Raw genomic sequence first — 27,057 nt, forward strand, 5'->3', positions numbered from 1 at the left:
AGAACTAAAAATATTCAGTATTTACCGGTGTAACCTCCGGAGACAATGCATGAAAGAAAGGGGAAAAAAGACCATGTATATGCTAAGTAAGACAATCCTCAAATCATAAGCTTGAACAAATATCAATAATCAACAGATGATAAAAACTATGATTTCTATACCAGAATTGAGCTTTCAAAACAGATTCATTTATTACAAGCTTCTTATCACATCCTTCTGTTTCCCATTTTCCTCCCTTCTCCGTGTATCCAAGGAGGCAAGACAGCATTGCTACGCAGACAGTAAGGAAGCCATCAATCAGCAGCATCCATTTTCTATATCTCTGCATGTGAAGCAGTGTAAGAGGAAGAAAATTGAGTGTGGAGAGTCATTAATAAGCAGGAAAAAAAGTCTGTCAATCATAAGCAATTAGTTGGGCTATTAAAATGTCCCCAAAGTGTTGAGAAGGGCATATGGGTCATGTATCCGAGCCATAGCCTGGGTTGTTCCATGGAGAATTATGCAATCCCTCCTCCCACCCTGTACCATGATATAATAGAGAAGGATTGCCGAGTCACAAATCCCAATAGTGCAGCCAAATGCTGGATGCTCATGCCTGTTATCCTGCTAACTCAGGAGGCTGAGATACGAGGATTGAGGTTTGAAGCCAACCCAAAGAGCAAAGCTCACAAGATGCTTATCTCCAATTAATCACCAAAAATCAGAAGTAAAACTGTGTCTCAAGTAGCAAAGTACTGTCTCAAGCAAAAAAAAGCTAATGGACAGAGCTTAGGCCCTGAGGTCAAGCACCAGTACTAACACACACACACACGTATTTTGTAGCGAAACGCAGACATTAAAATCAATTTGAGAAGTTCTACTGATCAAAAATTTGAACATTGCACATATGAAGTACTTTTCATCTCATTATGTAATTGGTTTTTAGACAACTAGACAAATTGGTTTTAAAGCAACTATTAGCTATTATGTTAAGAGGATGGGCTTTCAAATCACATAGACATGAGATCCAGTTGAAGCCTCCTGCTGTGTCCTAGCTAGAATTTATGAAAGTTATTAAATCTTTCAAAGCGTCAGTGTTTTCATGTGTAAATTTAGATAATAGTCCAAACCTCTCTGATGGTGGTGAAGATTTCAATTCTCTCTCTCAGTTCCTGGGTACATGATGGAGGGATGAATAAGTTGTGGTTTTCTTGGATTTGTATTCAAATGTACCTTCTTCCCAGAATGCCCTAGAGCCAGGGCAACAAATACACAAGCCATCAAGCAATCAGCACAATGCTTATGGGAAGAGATGTGAGAGGACCCCTCATCTTATAATAACCACTCTCTGAGAGGACTCCATTAGACACGCAGCACTGGAACACCTCTTTTTTTTGTTTTCTTTTTTGCCAGTCCTGGGGCTTGAACACAGGGCCTGAGCACTATCCTTGGCTTCTTTTTGCTCAAGGCTAGCACTCTACCACTTAAGCCACAGTTCTACTTCCAGCTTTTTCTATATATGTGGTGCTGAGGAATCGAATCCATGGCTTCCAGTATACGAGGCGAGCACTTTACCACACGGCCATATTCCCAGCCCCTCTTGACAGAGAGTCTGTTTCACTGCTTTCTTTTCACTTTCAATGAACTTGCTCTGTCTGCTTTAGAATAAAATAAATAAACGGTGGCTTAAAATAGGACTATATACCTAGTTAATCCTAACTGAGACAAAGTAATCAAGCTTCCTTGTGCTTCCTGCATAATTGCTTTTGTTCTTCTTCACCCTTCTCACCATATTGGTGACTAAACACCTCACACTAGCTCAAGATATTGCCACTCTGCATGCCCCAAAGTGGAGCAGCTCCAGCCACCTTACGAAGCCCTATGCTCTCCCCATTCCTCTGCACTCATCCTAGAGGCCTACATGGTGAGATTTACTACGCAGTCAGTGCGAACTCTTGAAAATACTTTTCATACATTTATCCTGGACAACAAGGGGTGGGGGGACACCAGTATGGGGTTTGAACTCGGAACCTCAATCTCTTCTTGCTTACTTTTTTCTCTTCAAGGCTGGTGTTCTGCTGCTTGAGCCATGCCCCCATTTCTGGCCTTTTGGTGGCTAACTAGAAATTCGAGACTTGGATCTCAGCCTCTTAAGTAGCTAGGATTACAGATGTGAGGCACTGACACGCAGCTAAAACCAGGATGTTTTAGGTCAATTTTTTCAATGAAAGTATAATATATATACTACAGAAAAAATATGCACAGATTGTAATCTGAAGTGTTTTTACAACTAATCACTGCTAAATAACCAATATTATTACCACAATTCTAGAAGCCACGTATGCCTCCTCCTAATCACTATCCCAAACAAGACAACCCACATCCTCTTTGGTGCTTATTGAAATCTATTTCACATACTTCCATTGACCAATCCACCTTTCTCACGGGATTTGTACGTGTTCTTTATATTGTCTATATACATGTCTTTTTTGAATTACAACAATTTTGTATTTCCTTTTCTCCATTCTCATGGACTCCATTTTCTTATCAATATTTTGTAATAAACTGAAATGTTCTTTAGGTTAATATAGCTCAATTTGTCATTCCTTTGTGATTAATACATTTGGGATTCTACTTAAAAATCTTTGCCTATATCTAATCATGTCTATAGTCTACATTTTCTTTTTTTTTCCAAATTTTTATTATCAAACTGATGTACAGAGAGGTTACAGTTTCATACGTTAGGCATTGGATACATTTCTTGTACTGTTTGTTACCTTGTCCCTCATACTCCCCTCCCACCTCCTCCTTACCCTTTCCCCCCCTGAGGTGTTCAGTTCACTTACACCAAACAGTTTTGCAAGTATTGCTTTTGTAGTTGTTTGTCTTTTTTTACCCTGTGTCTCTCAATTTTGGTATTCCCTTTCAATTTCCTACTTCCAATACCAGTATACACGGTTTCCAATATATTCAGATAAGATTACAGAGATAGTATAGGTACAACCACAGGAAGGTGATACAAGAACATCATCAATAATAGAAGCTACAGATACACATGGGATGTTGAAAGTAGTTACAACTGTGATATAACAATTGTCTCCATAACATGGAGTTCATTTCACTTAGCATCATCTTAGGTGCCTTGTGATGCTCTGCTATGTATAGTCTACATTTTCATCGAGAACCTTTTTCACTTTTTTCCCCGGTCCTGGGGCTTGAACTCAGGGTCTGAGCACTATCCCTGGCTTCTGTTTGCTCAAGGCTAGCACTCTACCACTTAAGCCACAGCGCCACTTCCAGCTTTTTCTGTATATGTGATGCTGAGGAATCAAACCCAAGGCTTCATGCATGCTAGGCAAGCACTCTACCACTAGGCCACATTCCCAGTCCCTATTGTTTCACATTTAACGCTAAAGTACTAGAGTTTCATTTTGTCCATGCATGGCATAAACAGCTCTGCTTTTCAAACACAAGCCTGGCCTACAATGGATGAATCATGTGATAATTTTAGTAAATAAGATGCTTTGGGTCATTATACCTCAAATAATATCACTAAAAATACTTTGGTATGAAAAGCTGACACTGACAATGAATGGTTAGATGGAATAGTCTTTGGAGTAAGTAAGGCCTAGAGCACATTCAAGGCAGAAGACCTAGGGCCTAGGTCTTAGCATGGTCAGTGCTTAGTGAATGTGGGGAGGTTGAGAGAAATTTTTCATCCAACCAAAAGGGAATGGTGAAAAACTAAGCTAAGGCCAAGTGCCATGGTCCACACCTGTAATTGCAGATATTTGGAAGGCAAGGATCAGGAGGATCCCACATTGAGGCCACGAGGGGAAAAAGTTAGCAAGACCTTATCTCAAAGAAAAAGCAGACCCATGCTTCGAATCTCAACTATGTAGAAGATACAAGTAGGAGGATCATTGTCTGGGTCATTCGAGGCCAAAAAGAAATTTAAAAATCACAAGATCCTACCTGAAAATAAATAAGGCAAGGAGAATTAGGGACGTGGCCTAAGTGGTAGAAAATGTGTGGTAGTAAGCTCAAAGCCCTGAGTTCAAGCCTCAGTAGCAGCAAAGAAAATAAAACAAAGCTACACCGACTACGTATATTATTTCTTGCTGGGCACTGGTTGCTCATGCCTGTAATCCTAGCTACTCAGGAGGCTGAGATCTGAGGATCATGATTCAAAGCCAGCCCAGGCAGAAAGTCTATGGGAATCTTATTGAGGTGCCAGACTTTGAAGTCAGGCCCCACCACGTGAACCCCATTTTAGAATTAAACCCTGAGCCAATCAGATTTGTACCTGTGTCCTAATCTTGCTTGCACACCTGATTGTTGTAACCTTGTTCTTTGCCTTTATAAGCCCTGTGTAATCACAGCTCGGGGCTTCCTCCTAACCTCCGCTGTGTCGGTGGGTAGGACGAGGCCCGAGTTGGCAGCTCGTTAAATAAAGCCTTGCCTTGCTTTTGCATTTCAGAGTGTCTGAATCTCGGTGGTCTTCTTGGGGGTGGTCTTGCGACTTGGCACAACACTTATCTCCAATGAACCACCAGAAAACCAGAAGTGGAGCTGTGGCTCAAAGTGGTGGAGTGCTAGCCTTGAGCAAAAGAGCTTCGGGACAGCATCCAGGCCCTGAGTTCAAGCCCCATGACCAAAAAAATATTTCTTTTTACCATCACAAATAAATTGTGCCAATTAACTTGGGTGGGAGGGGAGTTGGAGGGGAGGGGAAGCAGGAGAAAATGAGGGAGTGGTGATACTGGTCAAAAAGAAATGTATTCATTACCTTACTTAAGTAACTGTAACTCCTCTGTATATCACCTCTACAATAAAAAGATAAAGATAAATAATAAGATAAAGAAAAAGATAAAGAATTTGTACCATTCTCTCAGTTTAATCACACATGCCCATACCCTGCTCTTCCATCCTAGGAGGGAAATATGTAGCATTCTATTTCCTTTATTCTCAAAAATCAAGAGAGAGCTATCAATCTTCTTCCCTCAATTACTCTTCATGCTCAAACAGCAGTTATTGAGCACTGTAGAAGATGATATCTAAATTCTAATGGAAGGTTGAGACTCCTAAGAATGTTATAGCAGTACCCTGGTTAACCAAGAGTTCGCAAAACACATGCAACTCACATCAGTCATTTGAAGTTTCTACAACGAATACCAGTTTTATTTTTAATTCCCCATGTGCAAAGTTTTAGGCATATGAGTAAAAGCTTACCAAGAAACTTGGCATCAAGCTGACACCATATAAATAGGATGGCTGGAGAGAAAATAAATTCTAACAAAGCTTTCTCCTTTAAGTTCTCTCTCCTGGTCCTTCAATAACTGCAAATGCTGGCTCTACCCCCCTCAGGCTGTTTGCAAAGAGATCAACAGACACCAGAGCCATTTGCTCAGTTTACATAATAGAAATAGCCATTGTATTCTCACATCAATGTCACTGAGGCAAATTCTCAGTTTTACCTAGATGATACAAGTATTTCTCCTTTGGATATCTAAGGTGAGAAAAAGATCATGTAAAAGTAAAACTTCACTAAATAAAACCTGCATTTTTTGTGCCAGTCCTGGGGCATGAACTCACAGCTCCTTAGCTTCTTTTGCTCAAGGATAACACTGTATCACTTGAACCACAGCTCCACTTAGAGCTTTTCTTGGTGGTTAATTAGAGCTAAGAGTCTCACAGCCTTTCCAGCTGGGCTGGCTTTGAACTCCAATCCTCAGATCTCAGCTTCCTGAGAAGCTAGGATTACAGGCATGAGCCATCAAGGCCCAACTAAAATCTGTATTTTAAGCATCCACACCTCCATAGTGAACACAGGGTTCTGTAAACCTATATATTCTGTTAAACCTATCATACCATAACATGGTTTCTCCTAGGTAATACTTAAAAACCACCTTTGGATGGTCCTTGGTTGAATGGCACCTCTAATCTTACTATTTTTAGCCTTTTTTTTCACTTTCTGGACTGCAAACTTCAATTTGGTTTCCAGGCACCTTGGCTTATTTACTATACTGAAAGAAATATTTTTCTAACTCACATTGCATGGGTATTAAACCCTTATGCAGTTAAAGCTGGAGACTCTAAATCAGCTTGCAAATCCCATTGCTATTCCCATTTAAAACTAAAATTCAAGTTAACTAAGTCATGTTCTGTGGATCCCACAACTCTTATAATTTTACATGAACTGTATGACAGCCTTATAGCACCTCAGCCCCACAACCAGTCAAGCATGGGATTAACGGAGTCTGTCTGACATACTAAAGGGACAAGAAGAGCTGATACATCTCTTTTTGCTTCCAAAGAACACAGAGGGAGAGAAATTGTCACAATGATTTTCTCTGTTCATTTTTTATGGTCATCTTATAAATGAGCATTGTTCATGAGCATCGGCTTAAGGGAAAGGAGAAGAGATGACTTTAGGGTGAGTCGGCGTCCATAAAATTCACCAATCTAAATCCTGAGGTACTAAATAACAGAGAAATACACCCCCCCTTTAAATACAAAAGACCATTTTATCCAGAATAAAATCTGTTTTCTAAAACTACAAAAGCCTAATGGAAAGTACCTCTTTTATAATGCTTATTTACAAGTAAATTTCATTAATAAGGATTATATTTATCAAGATATATTTGTAAATCATTTCAATATTAGCAGTACTTTTTGTTACCATAGCGTTACAGTGCATCTATCAATATGATATTTAAACTCAGAGAAAAATAGCTGTCTTATTTAGATAACTTGTATTTTAACTAATAATTCAGTGCAAAGCCTATGCTATTGAAGTCATTAAAATCCATCTTCAAGCTAGGCACTGGTGGCTCATGCCTGTAATCCTGGCTACTCAGGGGGCTGAGATATGTAGATCATGGTTCAAAGCCAGCCCGGGTAGGGAAGTCCATGAGACTCTTATATCCTGCTAACTACCAAAAAGCTGGAAGTGGCACTGTGACTCAAAGTGGTAGAGCATTAGCCTTGAGCACAAAAACTCAGGGAGAGTGCCCAGGTCCTGAGTTCAAGCCCCAGGATCAGCACACACAAAAAAATAAATAAATCTTGGGCTGAAATATGGCCTAGTGGTAGAGTGCTTGCCTCGTATACATGAAGCCTTGGGTCCGATTCCTCAGCACCACATATATTAAAAAAAGCCGCAAGTGGTGCTGTGGCTCAAGTGGCAGAGTGCTAGCCTTGAGCAAAAAGAAGCCAGGGACAGTGCTCAGGCCCTGAGTCCACACCCCAGGACTGGCAATAAATAAATAAATAAATTAATTAATTATTTAATACATCTTCAGCCAGATGCTGGTGGCTCGCGCCTGTAATCCTAGCTACTCCAGGAGACTAAGATCCAAGGATCATGGTTCAAAGCCAACCCAAGCACAAAGGTCCATGAAACTCTTATCTCCAATGAATCTCCAGAAAACAATGGTGCTGTGGCTTAAAGTTGTAGAGAGCTAGCTTTGAGCACAAAAGCTCAGGTACAGCATCCAGGCCCTGAGTTCAAGCACCATGATTGCCAAATATTAATAATAATAATAAAGACAAGAAATACATCTTCACTTCATTCTACAGTAAAAATTGGAACAATCTTCTTCGTTCCTTCCTCCTATTTCAATCATCATAGCATTAAAAATCAAAAGCCATGTGTGGTTACATACTTTCTGAAATGAACCTTCTTTAGAAATCTTAAGCCATCCAAGGACCCAGTAATGATACTATTCATTTATTAAATATTTTGTTCGGTGCCAGGTATATAGTACATGAAATCAGTTAACCTCCTAAGCATCCCTAAGAGGTATGGATCATTAATCCCATTCTTCAGGTTACAAAAACTTGTCCAAGGAGACTCAGCTAGTAAAAGTCAATGGATATAGGTGTTTGATTCTTCTTCATTTGACCAGCAAAATTTGCAAGCTGTTTTCCTGTGAGAGACCAAGGCCCCCAGATGCTAAAGATGAGGCAGCAATGCCCCCTTGGGACTTTCCCAGCAAATCTATCAACAGGAAGAAAGATTTTCCTTGGTTATATTGAGCCACTGTTTTTACAAAGGTGGAATGATGACATGGAGCTATCCATTATTCTATTCTGTACTATTCTGTACTATTATTCTATTCATGGACAACGGCTTGGGATTACAGAGTTCTGAGACACCTAATCAGAGATGAGAGACCTGGGAGACTATATTGGAACAAAGATAGCTGCTGTCCAAGACTTCGCTTTGCATTGAAGAAGACCTAAAGTCTAAGCAAATGGTTTCCAAACTTGAGTGGGCATCAGAACCATCAAGAGAGCTCCTTAAAATACAGAGGGCTGGGCTAGGAATGTGGCTTACTGGTAGAGTGCTTGCCTAGCATGTATGAAGCCCTGGGTTCAATTCCTCAGTACCACATAAAGAGAAAAAGCTGGAAGTGGCACTATGGCTCAAGTGGTAGAGTGCTAGCCTTGAGCAAAAAGAAGCCAGGGACATTGCTAAGGCCCTGAGTCTAAAGCCCCAGGACTGTCAAAAAATAAAAAAGGTAGTAACCAATCAAAATAATAACAATAAATAAATGAAAACACTCCTTTTACCCAGGTGCAGGGTAGCTCACACCTACAACCATAGCTCTTCGAGGAGGCAGAGATCTGAAGATCATAGTCCAAAGCCAGTCCAGGCAGGAAACTCTAGGAGATTCTTATTTCTAGTCACCAAATAGCCAAAAGTAGAGTTGTGGCTCAAGCAGTAGAGTGCCAGCCTTGAGGAAAAAAGCTAAGGGAGAATGCACTGGCCCTGAGTTCAACCCCCAGAACGAGCACCAAAAAAAGAAAATGTTTATTTAGATCTAAGGTAGTGCCTTAGCTCTGCCAACCCCAGCTTTATGAAGTTCCTTTTTAAAAATTGAAATGCAATAGGAGTCTGAGGTAAGAGTTGATTCACCCGTTCCAGGTGGGAGCAGATCAACACTGTGCCCAGGAAGACTTCTGAAGCGAAGAAAACTCCACAGGACACTTATTTCCAGCTGTCAATTTCAGCTGATGCCACACCCTAAGGGGAGGAAGAGTGGGCTCAACAGTACATCCCTGACACCCTAAAAAATCTGAATTCCAGACTTCACAATTCCTCCCCATCTATAAAAAACAGCATCAAAACACTGTAAATATAGGTTTAAAAAGCCACTTCCCAACTAACCTGTTTTCACTCCCACCTCCTCTTAGGAGGTAAAAGATGGACAAGTTCTATTCCTAGGTGTACAAACCACAAGGCATGGTCAAGGGAGGCTGGCCCTCTGGAACTGGGTTTCTGAGAGTAGAGGAATGAGGGGAAAACTCTTTTGTTTTACTACCCAGAATTTTCTATCCTCCCTACCCCCACCAGAGAGAGAAAGCAATTGTCCCTTCAGCATAAGCAGTGAACTCAAAGGGGCTAAAGGACTGGGGGGAGGAGAGATGACTACTACCCCCAACTGCTATCATAGCTTCACTGGCCAATTCTGCCCATGAACGTGATGGGGGAGGGAGGAGAAGGAGATGATTGGTGCTTCCTAACACCATAGCAAATGGGTAACAGAGGAGAGACAATGACCTTTCTTGTTGACCTAAGGAGAAACTAGAAGCAAAAAAAAAAAAAAGGCTAACCAATAATGTGGGTTATCTGCAACAAATGCTACCTTCATTTGGATGGCAAGCTAGAAAATAGATGGGCACAATGGAACCCACTGAACAGGTGTCCAATACATCAGCGGATGCCTCCAAGCCATTCTCCACTGGCAGCCAGCATGAGCTGGCAAAACACATCACTCACTGGGTCCCTGGACATGACATTTACAAATGGTTTCCCATTGCCCTAGGATCGAGTCTAAAATCTTTACACAGCCTACAAGGCCAGTGTGCTCTGGCCCCTGCCCTTCTCTTCAGTTTTGTCTTCTGTTCCCTTCCCTTTCCAGCTGGGGACTTCAGTCACACTGGGCTTCTTGGGTTTCCTCAAAGGCACCAGCTGGACAGTCTCTGCTCCTTCAGCTCTTTCTGCTTGGGGTTAAAATTGGAGACATTTGAAATGGTAAACCCATAATCTGTGGGGGACAAATTATATGGCCAGATTGGTTTGGAGGAAAGTCACATCATTTCCTTGACCTTTGCTTCCTCGGATGTAGGACAGAGACAGAAATAAACAATGATGGCTGTCGACATCACAGAATTAGACTGGAGAATGACAGCAAAAATAAATGATTCTCTACAGGAATAAAATTGGTATGAAGAAATGCTTGAGCTTCAGGGAAGCGAATGTATGCATTTAGAATTGACAAGCAGGTAGGAGATGCAGTTTCATTTGGAACGTCATTTAAAGGGCTACTATAGCAAGCTTCTCTGGCTACTAATATAAGCAAACTTATAGATTAGCACATATAAGTGCATGTGCTTTCTCCTGTCACAAATAAGTTTCTGCACCCAACGTAACCATTCATTAATATTTTATAAATTAAAAGGTCCATGAATGCTTTAAAAAGTATCTCCCACTGTGCAAATACAAGACCAATGAGGCTTCCCAAACAAACATATCTTATTCGTGACAAGCTATTATCCAGCCAGCATATAATTAATTTTCCTGTTATGAGTAGTGCCATCTTACAATGTTCTCTTGGCACTTTAAAGCAAATAGTCCATCATTACTAATTCATTACACATTCACGTAGACACTATTAATCATGATGAACTAATGTGGTATTAATGGGTAGGTTATTAATCTGCAATTACATGCAGATTTCCTAATAAATTCACATTTCCCAAGTTGTTGGGTTTTTTTAAAGCAAAGGAAAATGAACAAATATTTCAGAAAATAAGGATAAAACATGTCTCCCTTGTACCACAAAACCAAAGTTCTTATTCTCTTTTTTTATCCTATGCACATTTACCCAATACAATGACATTGGCTTTCATCAGAATGATACAAAGGGAGGAAAAGTCCAAATATCCAAGAGCTCTGGAGGGGTATTAATTTTTTCTGTGACCTACTATTCCCTCTGATGTACACCATCTGTGGTCCTCACACCAGCTGTGTGGGCCACAACACCTGAGAACTTTCCAGAATGGCAGTCTGTCAGGTCTGTTCTCAGACTGACTGAATCAGGATGTGCATTTTAACAAGAATCCCAGATGATGTGTATACACATCCAAGGTTGAAATAAACTGCACAGAAGCACAGCTTTGTGGCTGCAAAAGGAAGTTAATGGAAGATGAAAGTGGAGAACGTTGTTGTTGACAGGGGAACACATAAGCATGAAGAGGTGACAAGCAGCTGGCAGCCATCAGAAATAGAATTTACATTGATTCTAAGATGTACAAATTCTCACACCTTAACTTCGAAATTGGAATCCATCTTAGAACCATCAGCTAGTCCCAGGGAGGATGTAACTCCCATTTCCATTTCCTACAGAACGAACTTGGCCACAGCTGTGTGTGTGTGTGTGTGTGTGTGTGTGTGTGTGTGTGTGTCTGTCTGTCTGTCTGTCTGTCTGTCTGTCTGTCTGTGTGCCAGTATTAGGGCTTAAACTCAGGGCCTTGAGCGCTCACTAACAGCTGGTATTCTACCACTGGAACCACAGCTACCCTTGTGACTTTTTGTGGTTAATTGGAGTCTCTCTGATTTGTCTACCTGGATTGGCATTGAACTGGGCCCCTCAGATCTCAGCCTCCTGAGTATCTAGGATTATAGGGAGGATCCACTGTTGCCTGACCATGGCCACTCTTAAAGTCCATACTTCGAATGGGTTGTGCACAGGGCTGGTAAAATGTCACAGTCTTCAGAATAAAGATTTCACCATTACTTGACAATGACAACACTCACTGTCCATTTTTTGTGTGCTGGTACTAGGGCATGAACTCAAAGTCTCACATACTTGCTCAGCTATTTCATTCAAAGCCAAGTACTCTAACACTCGATCGACACCTCCATTTCTGGCTTTTTGGCAGTTGATTGGAAATTAGTCTCTTGGATTTGTTTGTGCCAACCAGTTTCAAATCGTGATAGGCAGATCTCAGCCTCATTATTAGGTAGGATTACTGGCTTCAGCCACCAATGCCCAGCTAAAGGCACTATACATGCTAAAAGCTATTTTGGAGGAAAAGCCTTGAGACAATTACAGAAAGTTTTTCAAGACATATTGAATCATCACTGTTGTTGAGAAATAGGACAGTGTTTTGTGGGAAACCCAAAACACTGGTAATTCAAAATCAAAAGTACTCTGTGAAGAAGCTCTATGTTACTTAGGGGGGGGGCTTTGTTTGTTTGTTTGGGGGTATTTTTTTTTGGCCAGTCCTGGGGCTTGGACTCAGGGGCTGAGCACTGTCCCTGGCTGCTTTTTGCTCAAGGCTAGCACTCTACCACTTGAGCCACAGCGCCACTTCCAGCTTTTTCTGTATATGTGGTGCTAAAGAATCAGGGGCTGGGGATATGGCCTAGTGGCAAGAGAGCTTGCCTCGTATACATGAGGCCCTGGGTTCGATTCCCCAGCACCACATATACAGAAAACAGCCAGAAGTGGCGCTGTGGCTCAAGTGGCAGAGTGCTAGCCTTGAGCAAAAAGAAGCCAGAGACAGTGCTCAGGCCCTGAGGTTCAAGGCCCAGGACTGGCCAAAAAACAAAAAAAAAAAAAACAAAAAAAGAATCAAACCCAGGGCTTCATGCATGCAAGGCAAGCACTCTATCACTAAGTCATATTCCCAGCCCTTAGTTTAACTATGTTCTTTGAATTCTCCTTTGTAATAGGTGTATTTGATGCAAAAGAATGAAATAAACAATATCTGGGCTGGAGACTTGGCTCAAGTGGTTGAGCACCTGCCTAGCACGCTCAACACTATGAGTGCAAACCCCAGTACCACTAAAACAGAGAGAGAGAGAGAGATAACAAAAACAACATCTAACTAAAGGTAAAAGAACTCCTAGGAATGCAAGCATTCCAAGTAATAAGAACTCATTGTATAATAAATAGCTTGCTTTTTCTTAGCATTTGAAAAATAGCCATGCCCCTTATTGCTGGTCACCTTTTTTAATTCGTTGAAATACGGTTTTTGTTAAGGCGACAGAAGCCCACAGTGTTTGTGTATTCCCTGGCTTCATTTTAAGTCAAATAAATATAACTAACAATGTTGTACATCAGAAAGACCCAGTATTTCCCTTACATCCTCAATATTGAAGTTGTATTTGGATTTAAATAAAAGACATCAATATAAAAATTATTCCAAATGATTCCAAAGGCATTTTAAGGACAACTGAAGCTCTGGTGTGAGATGAGCTGTTTTAATTCCTGAATATTGTATTTCACATCTAAGGTCTCAGGGGCAGAAATACAAGTTTGGCCAAGAGGAGAGCTCAGTGTGAGGCTTCTGGCCTTCAGACCTCAGCAGAACCATGGTTTCCCCCCCCCCCCCACCTCCCACACATTCTCCAGGGATCTCATTTTCATTCTGGCTTTCAAACCCCAACTTCCTCTTCCGTCCAGCTCACAAGTTCCTGGCCCATCTCAACACCTTTGGCCTCAATTAATGAAATCGAATTTCACTTCTTTTTTTTTTCTTTCTTTTTTTTTTTTTGGCCAGTCCTGGGCCTTGGACTCAGGGCCTGAGCACTGTCCCTGGCTTCTTTTTGCTCAAGGCTAGCACTCTGCCACTTGAGCCACAGCGCCACTTCTGGCCATTTTCTGTATATGTGGTGCTGGGGAATCGAACTGGAGGGCTTCATGTATACTGAGGCGAGCGCTCTTGCCACTAGGCAACATCCCCAGCCCTCACTTCTTAATTTACTTGCACTGGTGGGGATCCAAATCAATGTGTGGTATGGAAAACAGAGATCTCTTTTCTTTTACATTCTTCAGACACTTGGCCAAAATGTTGAGAAATATAAACGGAGAGAAATTAATAAATTAGCTAAGGCATTGCTCCTTAGTACTTAATACCAACTAGGAAAGGTTCCTGCCAGTGTGGGCACAGACATATTTCGTGTGTGTGTGTGTGTGTGTGTGTGTGTGTGTGTGTGTGTGTGTGTGTGTGTGTGTGTGTGTGTTGGTTCTGGGGTTTGAACTCAGGATTTTTTGTTCTCACTTGACTTTCTCAGCTCAAGGCTGGTGATCTGCCACTTGAGACATATCTTCACTTCCAGGTTTTTGTTGGTTAAATGCAACCACAAGTCTCAGGAATTTTATTTCTGCCTAGGCTTGCTGCTGACTGCAGTCCTCAGATTTTATCCTATCTTCCTGAGTAGTTAGAATTACAGGCGTGAGCCACTAGAATCCAGCTTATGTTGTATTTCTGTGGGGCAATATTACTTTTATACCTTAAAAGCCATTATTACTTAAATTTTCTCATCCTGTTTTTCCAACTGTAAATTGTAGGTATTATTAGTTTCTTAGTTTCCAGGGTTTTTCTGAAGGGCTAAAGGTCAAAGTACTTGAATTCTAATTCTGGCTCCATTGCTGAATATGGTCTTGAACTATTGTACTGTTTGGTGCCTCTGTTTTCTCATCTGTTGCAAAATATCGATGTGTCTTACAACTTAAAGGTATGTTAGAAGCTCAGTTCAGAAAGTTCAACAAAAAGCAAGGGTACTATTAAATAAAGTTATCACTATGAAGTACCTGGCCTTTTTAGATCCTTTCTTGGTACAATTACTCTTCGACATGTTTTATCATATTGAAGGTTATCTTCACTGCAACTAGTAGTAATACATTCCATTAATGATAAATCAAAGAAATGGGGATTTTGCCCCATTGTAATGATATTTGGCCCATCTATACAGTCACAATTGAAACATTCTCAGAATTGAGAGCAAGAAGGAAATTGAAGTCATGTAATCGAGAATTTGGAAATGCAATTAGGAAATTTTCAAGTCACTTTTGCTAGGCCTAAATAGCATGCAACCACCATTTAAATTTTTCTAACACAATCCTTTTCTTTTTTTTCCAGTCCTGGGGCTTGGACTCAGGGTCTGAGCACTGTCCCTGGCTTCTTTTGCTCAAGGCTAGCACTCTACCACTTGAGCCACAGCACCACTTCCGGCTTTTTCTGTTTATATGGTACTGAGAAATTGAGCCCAGGGCTCCATGCATGGTAGACAAGCACTCTACCAGTAAGCCACATTCCCAGTTCCCTTACACATTCCTTTTACAGTTAACCAATGAGGAGTTATCAAACGTAAGGAATTCTCCCATCTCACCAAAGCAAAAGAAAGCTGAGTTTTCTGTTTCTGCTATGAAGTCTCTTTTGGACTCTCACCAAAATCCCATTCTGGACTCCATTACCATTCTGATTTCTGGCAACCAACAATAGGAACACGTGGCTACTTGGAGGAACTTCAGGAATTGTAACCACCAAGTTCATACGGGTGCACTTCCCAACTATTACTACCACAGCCTACCAGCATTTTCTTTCCTTGCCAAGCAGTCATCCTCTTACAGGAAGTGATTTTTTTTCAAAAGCATGCAGCCCTCGTTCACAACTGCAAAGTAAAATCCACTTCTACACACCAAGCATGTAGACAGAACCTGAGTGTGGGCAGGTAGACAAATGGAATTGTGGGTAATACAGGCTTTCTTAAGATGCACATATCCTGTGTCATTAGTCATGCCTACGAATTTATATTTAGTCTACAGAATCTAAATTTAGTGGACAATCTTCCAAAATAAGATGTTTCCTCACTCCTCCAACATTTAAGCTAACTCTCAGGAAACTAAAGAACATGGTACAATAGTTATCCTCCTGGTCTATTCTCCTCCTCCTTTTTGCCATGAAGATTCACATATATAGTTTTTTCAGGTCCTTGTTCTACTTCTCAGAAACTTCAGCACTCCAGGTCAGCACTCCAGGCCACATGTTTGTTTGTTTAATCTCAAAATTTGACAGCCTACATCTCATTTCTGTCATCTCTTAACAGTTGTTTATCCCTTCTTTCCAACAAAGCCAAATGTGATGTATTCAGTCTTGCTTCTAGACTCATGAGATTTATACTTCCACCACCCCACTCTCCTCCAAGTTCAACTAGTAATCAGTGTCTTTTAAGACTGCACAACAAGCTAGCTTTTGTAGTGTGTACTTATGAATCAATACTTAGTGTGTTACTCTTTTCAATCACTAATATTATTTGTATGGATTTTTAACTGCACCATGGCAAATACTACCTCTAGTTGGGAACTGACTTCTAATTCCCCATATTTGAGAGAGGCATATAGCAATACTTGATAAATGTATTCTATGACCTAAGCAATGTCTTAAGTCAGTTCAACAGTTGGTCTTGGCACAAGTCTCAGAACACAAATCTCTAGTTTCAACAAATATCCTTTGAAACACATATTAACTGTCAGTACTGTGCTCATTACCTGGGGAGTCTAGACAGTGAACTGTTCGAAGATTTCAGGTTTTGTAAACAAAGGTTTACAAAGGAAACCAGATATTCCAAAACACAGTTAACAAAACAGTATACATGCTACTACTTCATTACTCATTAAATGACAATGGCCTAAAATCAGCTCTAACAACTACTATAATTTTGAAGCTATGATGCAAGTAGATAGCATTTCAAGATCCTGGAACAGCGGTAATAAGTTGAAAAGAATAACCATAATTGCTACTGGTATCAAAGTCACAAGTATTGTTGTATTTGTGATTAAAGAAAATGCTAAAGTTCTGTCCATGGCTAGTACAAATAAAGGTTATTCTCTTGTCAGTCAAGTCGCTGAATTCTATCAAGTCCCATTTGGGGTCTTGGGACCCCAATTGGGTCTGAATGAAGAATAGAAAAAAGAAAAGAAATAGAAATTGGTGAGAATTTTTATGCATCATCTTGCAACGATTTGGAGCCCACAAACTATGGCCAATTCCCCTTTCCTCTTCCTGTAGGAATGATTTAAAGTGACATGACCCTAATGCATTATCAAAATCTTCTGGGCTCATGACCAGTGTCTGACAATAAAAGTTGATAATTCAAACAAATATCTCACTATGGTTTGAAAATCTCCTCCTAAACTCATGAAATTTAACTATCATCGGGATAGTTTTAAGTGGAGATCTTTTGCTTTTGAAGTGCTGTGGATCAAACCCAGGGCTTTGCTTATGGTAGGCAAGTCCTCAACCACTGAGCAACATCCCAACGGAAGGTGGGAATTTTAAGAAGTAATTAGACTCTGAGGGCTCTGCCCTTGCAAATTGATTAATGACATTATCTCAAGGCTTGGGTGAGTTTCATGAAGGATGAGGGGTAGTTACCTTGTCCTTCTGTCGCATCTGTTTGCTGGACATTTTTTTACCATGGTATGGAGGAGCACAAAGGCCTTCAACTTATGTTGAACCCATGCTCTTGGGCTTCCCTGCCTCCAGAGTTATAAGCCAAAGAAACTTCCATTGGTTATAAATTACCCAGTTAGTAGCATTATGTCATTGCAGCAGAAAACTACCTAAGACGTACATTAACCTGTTGTGCTGACACCCACGCTTGCCTCTTTCAGAGTCAGCTTTCATATTTACAGGCAAGCAGTGCTTTTTTTTTTTAATTTGGAGCAGCAATTTTTATTTCAATAGTGCTGTTCAAATTTTTGTATGAATTCAAATTTTTACTCCATGTACATTTTCATGTTAAGCAACTACTATATATTACATCCATATACAATGTTCTTCTTTCCTTATATGAAATTAGCAGTAATAAAAGATTCTATTTATTTAATACTGTACAGCATTTCCAAGCATCTCAAGTCTGTCTTACTGCCTGTCTCTGTCCTGCCTCTGTTAAATCCAAGAACACAAATGGAAAATGACAGTTCCTCCTCCATGCCAGCCATGAGAAATTTCTGGCTGCATCTCAGGACTCTTCTGGGACAACAGACAGGGCACGGGGCACAAGAACAGGGAGAAAAACAGAAAAGCTCTACTTGTTCCCATCACTGCACCCAGCCACAGTGAGTGGTATTATCTGGCAGGAAGTGCATCTGAACCCCATGTGTAATTTTTTTTTTTTTTTGGCCAGTCCTGGGTCTTGGACTCAGGGCCTGAGCACTGTCCCTGGCTTCTTTTTGCTCAAGGCTAGCACTCTGCCACTTGAGCCACAGCGCCACTTCTGGCCATTTTCTATATATGTGGTGCTGGGGAATTGAACCCAGGGCCTCATGTATATGAGACAAGCACTCTTGCCACTAGGCCATATCCCCAGCCCCCCAGGTGTAATTTTTAAGTTTCCTTCAGCTACAGTTAAATAAGGGAGGAAAAGCTATATGGTATTTCACAATATATTTTATTTATACCAATCAATGTTAAAATATTTTAACACATAATCATTGGTTATAAATGGAATCACCCATTTAACAAATGAAAGTGATTATAGTTTAAAAAAAAAACAACAGCAACAAAGTCTTCAGGGACAACAGTTGTTCATGCCTATAATTCTAACTATTCAGGAGGTAGAGATCTGAGGACTGCAGTTCTAGTCCATGAGACAACAAAATAGTTGGAAGTAGAGCTGTGACACAAGTGGGAGAGTGCTAGCCTTGAATAACAACAACAAAGTTCAGGGACAGTTCCTAAGCTCTGAGTTCAAGACCCCAACAGGCACACATAACACACACAACAAAACTCTTGGCTGGCTGCTGGTGGCTTCTACTTGTGATCCCAGAAACTCAGGAGGCTGAGATCTGAAGGTCACAGAAGTCAGCCTGGGCAGGAAAGTCAATATATCTCCAGAAGTGGAGCTGCAGCTCAAGTGGTAGAACACTAACTTTGAGCAAAATATTTCAAGGACGGTGCCCAGGCACTGAGTTCAAGCCCTAGGATAGACACATACACAAATAATACCACATATGTCTCTCTGCTACTATATTGAGTCCCACCGCTCTTGAGTGGTGATTAAAACACTCACTGGAATGTTTTGTAAAATACAGATTGTAATTTCCATACAGATAATCTAGGAAGCTTTATTAATCACTATACTTCTGTATCCCTGTGTCACACAAAACCTCTGCTTGCATATAAATGAGGGAATATAGCCTGGTTGCTATTAGCAACAACATTATAACCAAATAGACTTAGACGCATGACACAATATATGTCAAAGTAGAAAGTACAGAAAAGTAATCCTAATGACAGGGCTAAACTGCTAGATGAGCCTCCACCTGAAGTCTACATAATTACTGGTCTTTTTGCTTACATGAACAGGAATATTCCCTTTATTTTCTAATCCATTTTGAATTAGGATTTCTGTCACTTATAGATGAAAGCAGCTGGTGGTAAGGAAACAGAAAATGCTAAGTAAATACTGTATTTTTTGTCAGTACTGGGGTTCAGCTTGCTTGCTCAGATGGTGCTATATCACTTGAGCAATGTCACCAGCCTGGCTTCTTGCTGATTTCATTTGCTTTTATTTTGACAATTTTTTGGCATGGAGTTTCTCAGATTTTTCTGCCTAAAGCATAAGCCTCCAGACCTCAGCCTCCTGAATAGCTAGGCTTACAGGCTTATCCAATTTAATCCAGTTTAATACTCTTGAATGTGAAGTCCCTGAGCTCAAATTCCATTACTCTCTCCCCTCAAAAAAAAGAGATAGATGCACATTTGAGATACAGTCACATTTTTTTCAGAGTCATCAGAAAGTTATTTCTGTATTTTGGCAACTGCTAAAAGTTCTGGACAACTCACCACCACACATATACCCCACACACCACATTCAAATGGTGTATGAGAGAAGGAAGACTGTGAGAAACAACCACAAAACCTTTGCAAGTAAAATTATTTCACCTTCCAGAAGTCATCAATACAAGCTCAAATCTTCACACAGCCCTCTTTACACATACGTGATGGATTAGGATATATTCAGCATTTGACAATTTGGTGCTTCTTGTCGAGCTACATATATTTTTTTAAAAGCCATCAAGACCTGGGAAAATCAAAACAGTCTCTGACTCATTGCACCTAGCTTATATAGTGAATTCACTCAAAATAATAGGAGCTCAATTTGCATTAGGAATACAAAGTCCACTACGATGGGTAGTTGGCTTGTAGTATTTCCCTACGCTATTCCCTCTTTTACCAATCTAATATCATTTGTTTTAAAGAAGCTAATAAAGGCAAGGCTCAATTTACTACATTATTATTCTACATATATGGTCTGAGGAATGTGGCCCCATTCAACATATCTTCAACAATTTGAACTTCCTGATTTTCAAATGAATATACAGGAGCCGAAGTGAATGTTTCAGCTTTCTATTATCAACAAATAATGATTTGGTCGGGTGCTGGTGGCTCATGCCTGTAATACTAGCTACTCAGGAAGCTGAGATTCAAGGATTGGGGTTTGAAGCCAGCCCAAACAGGAAAGTTCATGAGATGTTTCTTTTTGCCAGTCCTGAGATTTGTACTCAGGGCCTGGGCACTGTCCCTGAGCTTCTTTTGCTCAAGGCTAGTGCTCTACCACTTGAGCCATAGCGTCACTTCCGGCTTTTTCTGGGCAATGTAGTACTGAGGAATCGAACCCAGGGCTTCATGGATGCTAGGCAAGCACTCTACCACTAAGCCACATTCCCAGCTTCCATGAGACTCTTCTTTTTCTGAATAATTATTTATTTCATGAGACTCTTACCTCTAATTAATCACCAGAAAGCAGGAAGTGGAGCCATGGCTCATGTGGTAGAGCACTAAACTTGAGCACAAAAGCTCAAGTGACCAGGCCCTGAGTTCAAACCCAAGGACTTGTGCACACATGCACACACACGCACGCACACAAACACACACACACACACACACACACACACACACACACACACACACACACGGTGATCTGGCCATGATCACTTGCAGAGAAAACAAAGATTGGGATGTGACTCAAGTAGTAGAGTATCTGCCTAGCAAGCAAGAAGCCATGAGCTCAAATCCAAGTACCACAAAAAAGTAAAAGCAAAATCATAAGGGAAAGGTATTTAATTAATTATGAGAACCATTTGAATCCCATCCAGTAGGTATTCATGAAAAAATAATCAATGTAGATTCATAATCATGGTTATCTGTTGAGTCTCTACATCTTTCTGTTCTGCTGAAGTTGTGTTTGAAAGTAATATATTGCATTTCTTCCCAAAATATTGGCCAAGATAGCTATCCAATAATAGAGATGATCCAGTTCTACCTAAGTCATTTGTCTTCTCTGTGACACAAATGTTCTGTCTCATTCATTGCCTCGTGTTTCCATCTGCTCATTCACAAGCAATGCCGACTTTAGTGTCTTTACAGTCACATGAAGACAAATTGGGTAGGGGGTTGTTGGATGGAAATTTTAAGACACACCTGACTGTATTTAACCTGTTCTTCCACTTTAAATATATATCTTGCTTCTTAGAGAGAATAAATAAATTTCTTGGTAGAAATCTGAGACTTCTGTGTCATTTCAAGGGAAAAAAATCACAAAGCCAGGTGGCTGACTTCAATAGAGAGCAATTTTTCATCAGTCTGGTCTGTCACATTCATTTTATTTCACAACAGACAGCTGAATCTAGGTGTTCTCTATTAGCCATAAGAAAATGGCATTCTTTTGATTGGTAATACTGGGTTTTATTTTTGGATGTTCTCTCTTTTTACCAAGGTTGAGGAAAAGAACCTTGACAGTATTCAATATTTTTGAAAGCACATGATATTTACAAAGGATAAGACCAGAATAAAACTTAAAGCATTTCACAGACAGTACTTCACAAACCTGAGAACTACCTTTGAGACAAAATGGAGAAGCAAAAACAAATATTTATTGATGGCCTGCTATGTGCCAGGAACCGGATGGGGTAACTATATAGGGCATCTCCTTCAGTCCTCACAAAACTCTTAGGTTGTGGGTATTTTGATCTCCATTTTAGAGGAAGAAAACTGAACTCCAAGAGATCAGCAACTGGCCCAAACTGACACCAAACTGACTTTCTAAAGGGCAATTTGACTATCTGCATCAAAACTTAAATTGTGAATTCTCTTTCAATCCAACAATTACATTTCTGGGAATTTATCCCAGGAATATTTTTAGATAATGACATAAAGGTATGTAAACAGGATATTTACCACAGTAGATAGCAAAACTATCGACTGACATCATCCATGCCTGTGAGGAATTGGTAGTTTTTAAAAACAGTTTACAGAACAATATGTATTATTGTGCTAAATTTTAAAATATATGGATGTGCACATGAGGTTGTGCAAATGGGCCTGGACAGGAAACAAAATATGGAAAGATATATCCTCAAATTTCTGAGCTGCTGTTTCTATAGGAAACAGTTCTTGCTTGGCTTTTCACTCATGTCTTAGTGCTCTACCACGTAAGCTAAAGCTCCACTTCTCATTGTTTAGTGTGTGTGTGTGTCTGTGTGTGTGTGTGCACACACACAGGTCCTGAGGCTTGAACTCAGGGCCTGGGCACTGTCCTTGATTTCTTTTGCGAAAGCCTAGCACTCTACCACTTGAACTACAGCTCCACTTCCAGCTTTTTCTGTCATTAATTGGAGAGAAGAGTTTGACAGACTTTTCTGCCCCAACTGGCTTCAAACCCTGATCCTCAGAACTCAGCCTCCTGAGGATTACAGGCATGAACTGTCAATACTTGGCTTATTCCTACTTGGTTTTCCCTCAAATGAGATTACCAATAAAATCTTCCATTTTTAAAGAAAACCTGCAAAACATAAAATCCTGAACAATTTACTCTCACGTCATGAATGTTGAAGGGGCCCATATATATTGCCCTCCTCAAACAAAGCACCTCAAACTGAGTTTTTACATTAACATACTCTCAGAAATTTCTTTAAATGAGAAATTTCTTTAAGTTATATGTCTTGAATATATAAAGCTTTTGAGTATAACTATGTAAGAGGAACATTTATCTATAAATTTGTTTTTTTTTTTTTTCATTTTTCATATGTGCTAGCCCTGGGGCTTGAACTCAGTGCCTGGCAACAATAGGGGGGATGAAAAATCAAAATGAACATACAACCATGAGGAAATAAGTATTAGTCTATGAACTCACTCCTCATGGTCTTATTTATGTTCTACCATACGGGAATCTCATCTGTTAGGTAGAATCTGGAAAACCCTGACATTCTCGAAAATTCTTTTTCATAATTTACCAAAACAAAATTTCAGTCTCCTAATTGAAAATATAAGTCTGTATGATTTATATCAAGTTGTAAAATATAATTGTGTTTTGCTTACAATTGACAAATTCATCTATTTTGCCAAGGTTTCATGTTAGAAAGTAAACATAAATTGATATGTATTTAATTTTCATGCCCTTCAACTCTTGAGAAAGTGGAGATGGGAAAGGAAGAACTATTATAATTGTTATCGTTTCTCAGAAATTCTTTGTTACTAAATGCAAGTTACATGGCATAAAATGTGAACAGCGAAGGGGAAATAAAAAACACACTATTCTTGCTTTCTCAAAACAATTAACCTTATAACTGGTTTTGAAATATTCCTCCTTCCCTCCTGGGGTGGCCTTCTCCAACCATATAACATAAAAACTAGATCCAATAGAAACATAATATTCTCCAGTAGTAGACAATTTCAGCTCTGGTGAGGCGCTGGGGTGAGGAGTAACCACACCTGAGTGTGTGTGTGTGTGTGTGTGTGTGTGTGTGTGTGTGTGTGTGTGAGCTTGTCAGTGCTAGAGACACCATGAGAGAAAAGTGAATCTCCCTTGAGCTAACTTAGAAGTTAACTAGAACAATATGACAACTAAGGGGCATCCAGAGTTCAACAAATTGATGTCAAAAGACAATGAGGGGCTGGGAATATGGCCTAGTGGTAAAGTGCTTGCCTCTTATACATGAAGCCCTGGGTTCGATGCCTCAGCAGCACATATATAGAAAAAGCTGAAAGTAGGGCTGTGGCTCAAGTGGCAGAGTGCTAGCCTTAAGCAGAAAGAGGCCAGGGACAGCGCCCAGGCCCAGAGTTCAAGCCCCAGGCCTGGCAAAAAAAAAAAAAAAAAAGACAATGAGGCATCATGTACTTTTTATATAGTATGAAAATCCAGAACACAACAAGCAACATACTCTGAACACAACAGCCAAGTAAGTATATTATGTTAACACAATTGTAATTAACTGTACCTTTGCCCCCAAATCAAATTCAACTTAATCTTCAGCAAAGGAACTTAGTATTATATTAGCAAACCCAAAGTAACTATTATTTACATTTGGCTCATGTTAAGCAAATTTGGGAGACTAGAATCCTAAAAAATTTCAATCTTCCATTTGAAAAAGTCTTGCAAAAGATCAGGAGCCAAGAGTTCATGCCTGTAATCCTAGCCACTTGGGAGGCTAAGATGGGAGCATCACAGTTTGAGGCCAGCCGGAGCAGAAAAATTCAAGAGACTCCTCCATGGAGAGAGCTGGTGTGTTTTTTCAGCTATGATGTAAAACCTAACCCAGGTAGATTGCACTCAGGCTCATACCTGGGCAGAAGTGAGACTTTATCTCAAAAATAACAGCAAAAATCAGGGCTAGAGGTCCTGGCTCCTGGCTCGTCTCTGGTCACCATGGCATCCCAAGTCAGCTCTCCATTGGGGCTGAATTGGTTTGTTGGTGTTGTTTTTGTTCTTTTTTTCCTTTCTGGTCTGTTTCCTGACAGTGTTGAGGTATTTGCAGGCTGCAGGCCTTTGTAACAACTGGCTGCCTGCAGACTGCTAATGCTCTAATAAAGACTCCAAGATTCGGTCCTTCAAAAAAAAAATAATAAAACAGGGCTAGAGGGAAGGCTCAGCTGTAAAAAGAACACTGACTTAGGAAGTATATGGCTCTGAGTACAAACCCCAGTATGAAAAAAATAAATTTAGTGAGTTAAAAAGTGAAGTTACTGTGTACCAGTGGCTCATGCCTGTAATCCCAATTCCTCCAAAGGTTGAGATCTGAGAATCACAGTTTGAAGCCAGACAATCAGGAAAGTCCATGAGACTCTTATCTCCAATTAAACACCAAAAAGCAATGGAGCTGTGGCTCAAGTGGTAAAATGCAAGCCTTAAGGGGGGAAAAAAAGCTCAGGGACACTGCCCATGTTCTCATTTTAAGCCTCAAGATTGGCATCCAAAAAAAGTGAAGTCACATTTCAAATCAAGCTCTGTCTTTATGTCTACATATAGATACATAGGTGTGAGGGAGATATCTATATCTAAATATAGATACATAGTTACAGATACATGTATAGGTATATGTATGTACAATACTTTTTGGTTTTTGGAGACAGGGTTTCTCTGTGTATACCGTGCTGATCTGGAACTCATGATTCTGCCTAATCTTCATAAGTGCCAAGATTTAAGAATGCAGCACCACACCTGGTCCAAACTCTAATGTTTCTTGCCTAATATTGCTCTCTATAAATTGCATCACCAAACTCCAGTAGAAACTTACCCTTCAACTTGAGGTCAACATTGTGTCTCAGCCAAGGATAAACTCCATAGCTTGGCATATCTTCAGGAATTGGATTGTTGTTTATCCAGCCATCACAAGCAAACCGGAAGAAATTATCACAAGGATCCACAGACAGATTTACTTTGCTCATGACAGCAGCAGCTATTTAAAAAAAAGATCATAGGATTAATGACAAGCACTGAACATGGTGTACCACTCTTTTCCAAATTAAACAATAATTCATATCCACCAGTTCCTAAGCCTTGGCTTCTACATTTCCACTCAAATGACTCTTTGAATAACTTCACTGGATGAAATAACTACATTCTGAGTGAGTGGGTACAAGTTCCATGGGTTTGCTATGATTGAAACTATAGGACTGTTCCTATCAGCTGTAAGGTGTGGGGTAAGAACACAAATGGAGGGACTCACTCTTCCTCCCCTCGTGTCCTTCTGCAAAGTGACATTGCTAGTCTTTGCCATAGGATCCGTTTCCCTAACTTGAATGTGTGTTGGCCTTGTTAACTTGCTCTGACCAATAGAAACGGCGCTTTGTGAGTTTCAAAGCTAGAAATCATGAGTCCTTGCTTCTTTCCTGATTCCCTTTACCTGGAGCTCTGAGAGCATCCTTGAGGGAAATCTCGTGGAGAACAAAAAGCCACCCAGAGAAGAACCAAGCTAACACCAACTACCAGATATGTGCCTAAGGCCATCATAGTCCTTTTAACTTGGATAACCCAGTAGCTGAAACAACTACACCAATAAGCCCGGGCAAGAGCAACTGAGGAATTACTACCAACAGCACAGAAACATGACAAATGGTCAAATCAGCTTTTTTCAGGTTTTCCAGGCTTTAGGGTGGTTGGTTTCACAGCCAAGGGTAACTGAACCAGAAGCTAACCTGTCACCTATTTAAATATTTTAAGGTTATAATTACAGTATTTTTTTTAAATAAAAATCACCTATGAGGCCAGATGCCAGTGGCTCATACCTATAATCCTAGCTACTCAGGAGGCTGCGATCTGAGGATTGGGGTTCAAAGCCAGCCTGGGCAGGAAAGTCAGTGAAAAGAAAGCCATACGTGGCACTGTGGCTCAAAAGATAGAGTGCTAGCCTTGAGCACAAAGGGGCTCAGGGTTGCACCCAGGCCCCCTGAGTTCAAGCCTCCTGCTGGAACAAAAAAAAAATGCATGAATTCTTGAGTCCCTGGGCACTGAGTATAACTCTGGTAGGAATGAAGCTCTAAAAAGGAGATTTGGGGGGCATTTGGCAAGGAATTCCGGGATGGAGGAAATGGCTGTAGACCTGGCTCCAGAGACTCTTTGACCAGAGGGAGAGGCCAAAGGGCCAAAGTAGAGTGTTCCAAATGAACGTTCCATATCTAAGGCAGAACTAAGAAGTCAGTTGAATGAACAGAAAGATGAAATACACTTATATACCACTTTTCATTCTGTCTGTATGTGTATGTGTCAGTCCTAGGGCTTGAACTCAGGGGCCTGAGCTAGCACTCAACCGCTTAAGCCATACCACCACTTCTGGCTTTCTTGGTGGAGGTGCTTAATTGGAGATAAAAGTTTGATAGACTTTCCTGGCCAGGCTGACTTAGAACCATGATCTTCAGATCTCAGCCTCCTGTGTAGCTAAGATTACAGGTGGGAGCCACCAACACCCAGCCATTTTTCATTCTTTTATAAGCCTG

At 40.4% G+C, this 27,057-nt stretch overlaps 1 protein-coding gene across 1 annotated transcript in view; it reads right to left on the reverse strand.

The window, feature by feature from the left end:
• Phex (phosphate regulating endopeptidase homolog X-linked) overlaps positions 1 to 27,057 on the reverse strand; it is a 217,686-nt gene that overhangs the window by 178,547 nt on the left and 12,082 nt on the right. The window contains exon 3 of the mRNA XM_048335888.1: positions 25,359 to 25,520. Within this exon, the coding sequence (XP_048191845.1) occupies positions 25,359 to 25,520 (162 nt within the window). The remainder of the gene's footprint in view (positions 1 to 25,358; positions 25,521 to 27,057) is intronic.

Source organism: Perognathus longimembris, chromosome 28 (assembly GCF_023159225.1).
Source record: "Perognathus longimembris pacificus isolate PPM17 chromosome 28, ASM2315922v1, whole genome shotgun sequence".
In the NCBI taxonomy this organism is placed as follows: domain Eukaryota; kingdom Metazoa; phylum Chordata; class Mammalia; order Rodentia; family Heteromyidae; genus Perognathus; species Perognathus longimembris.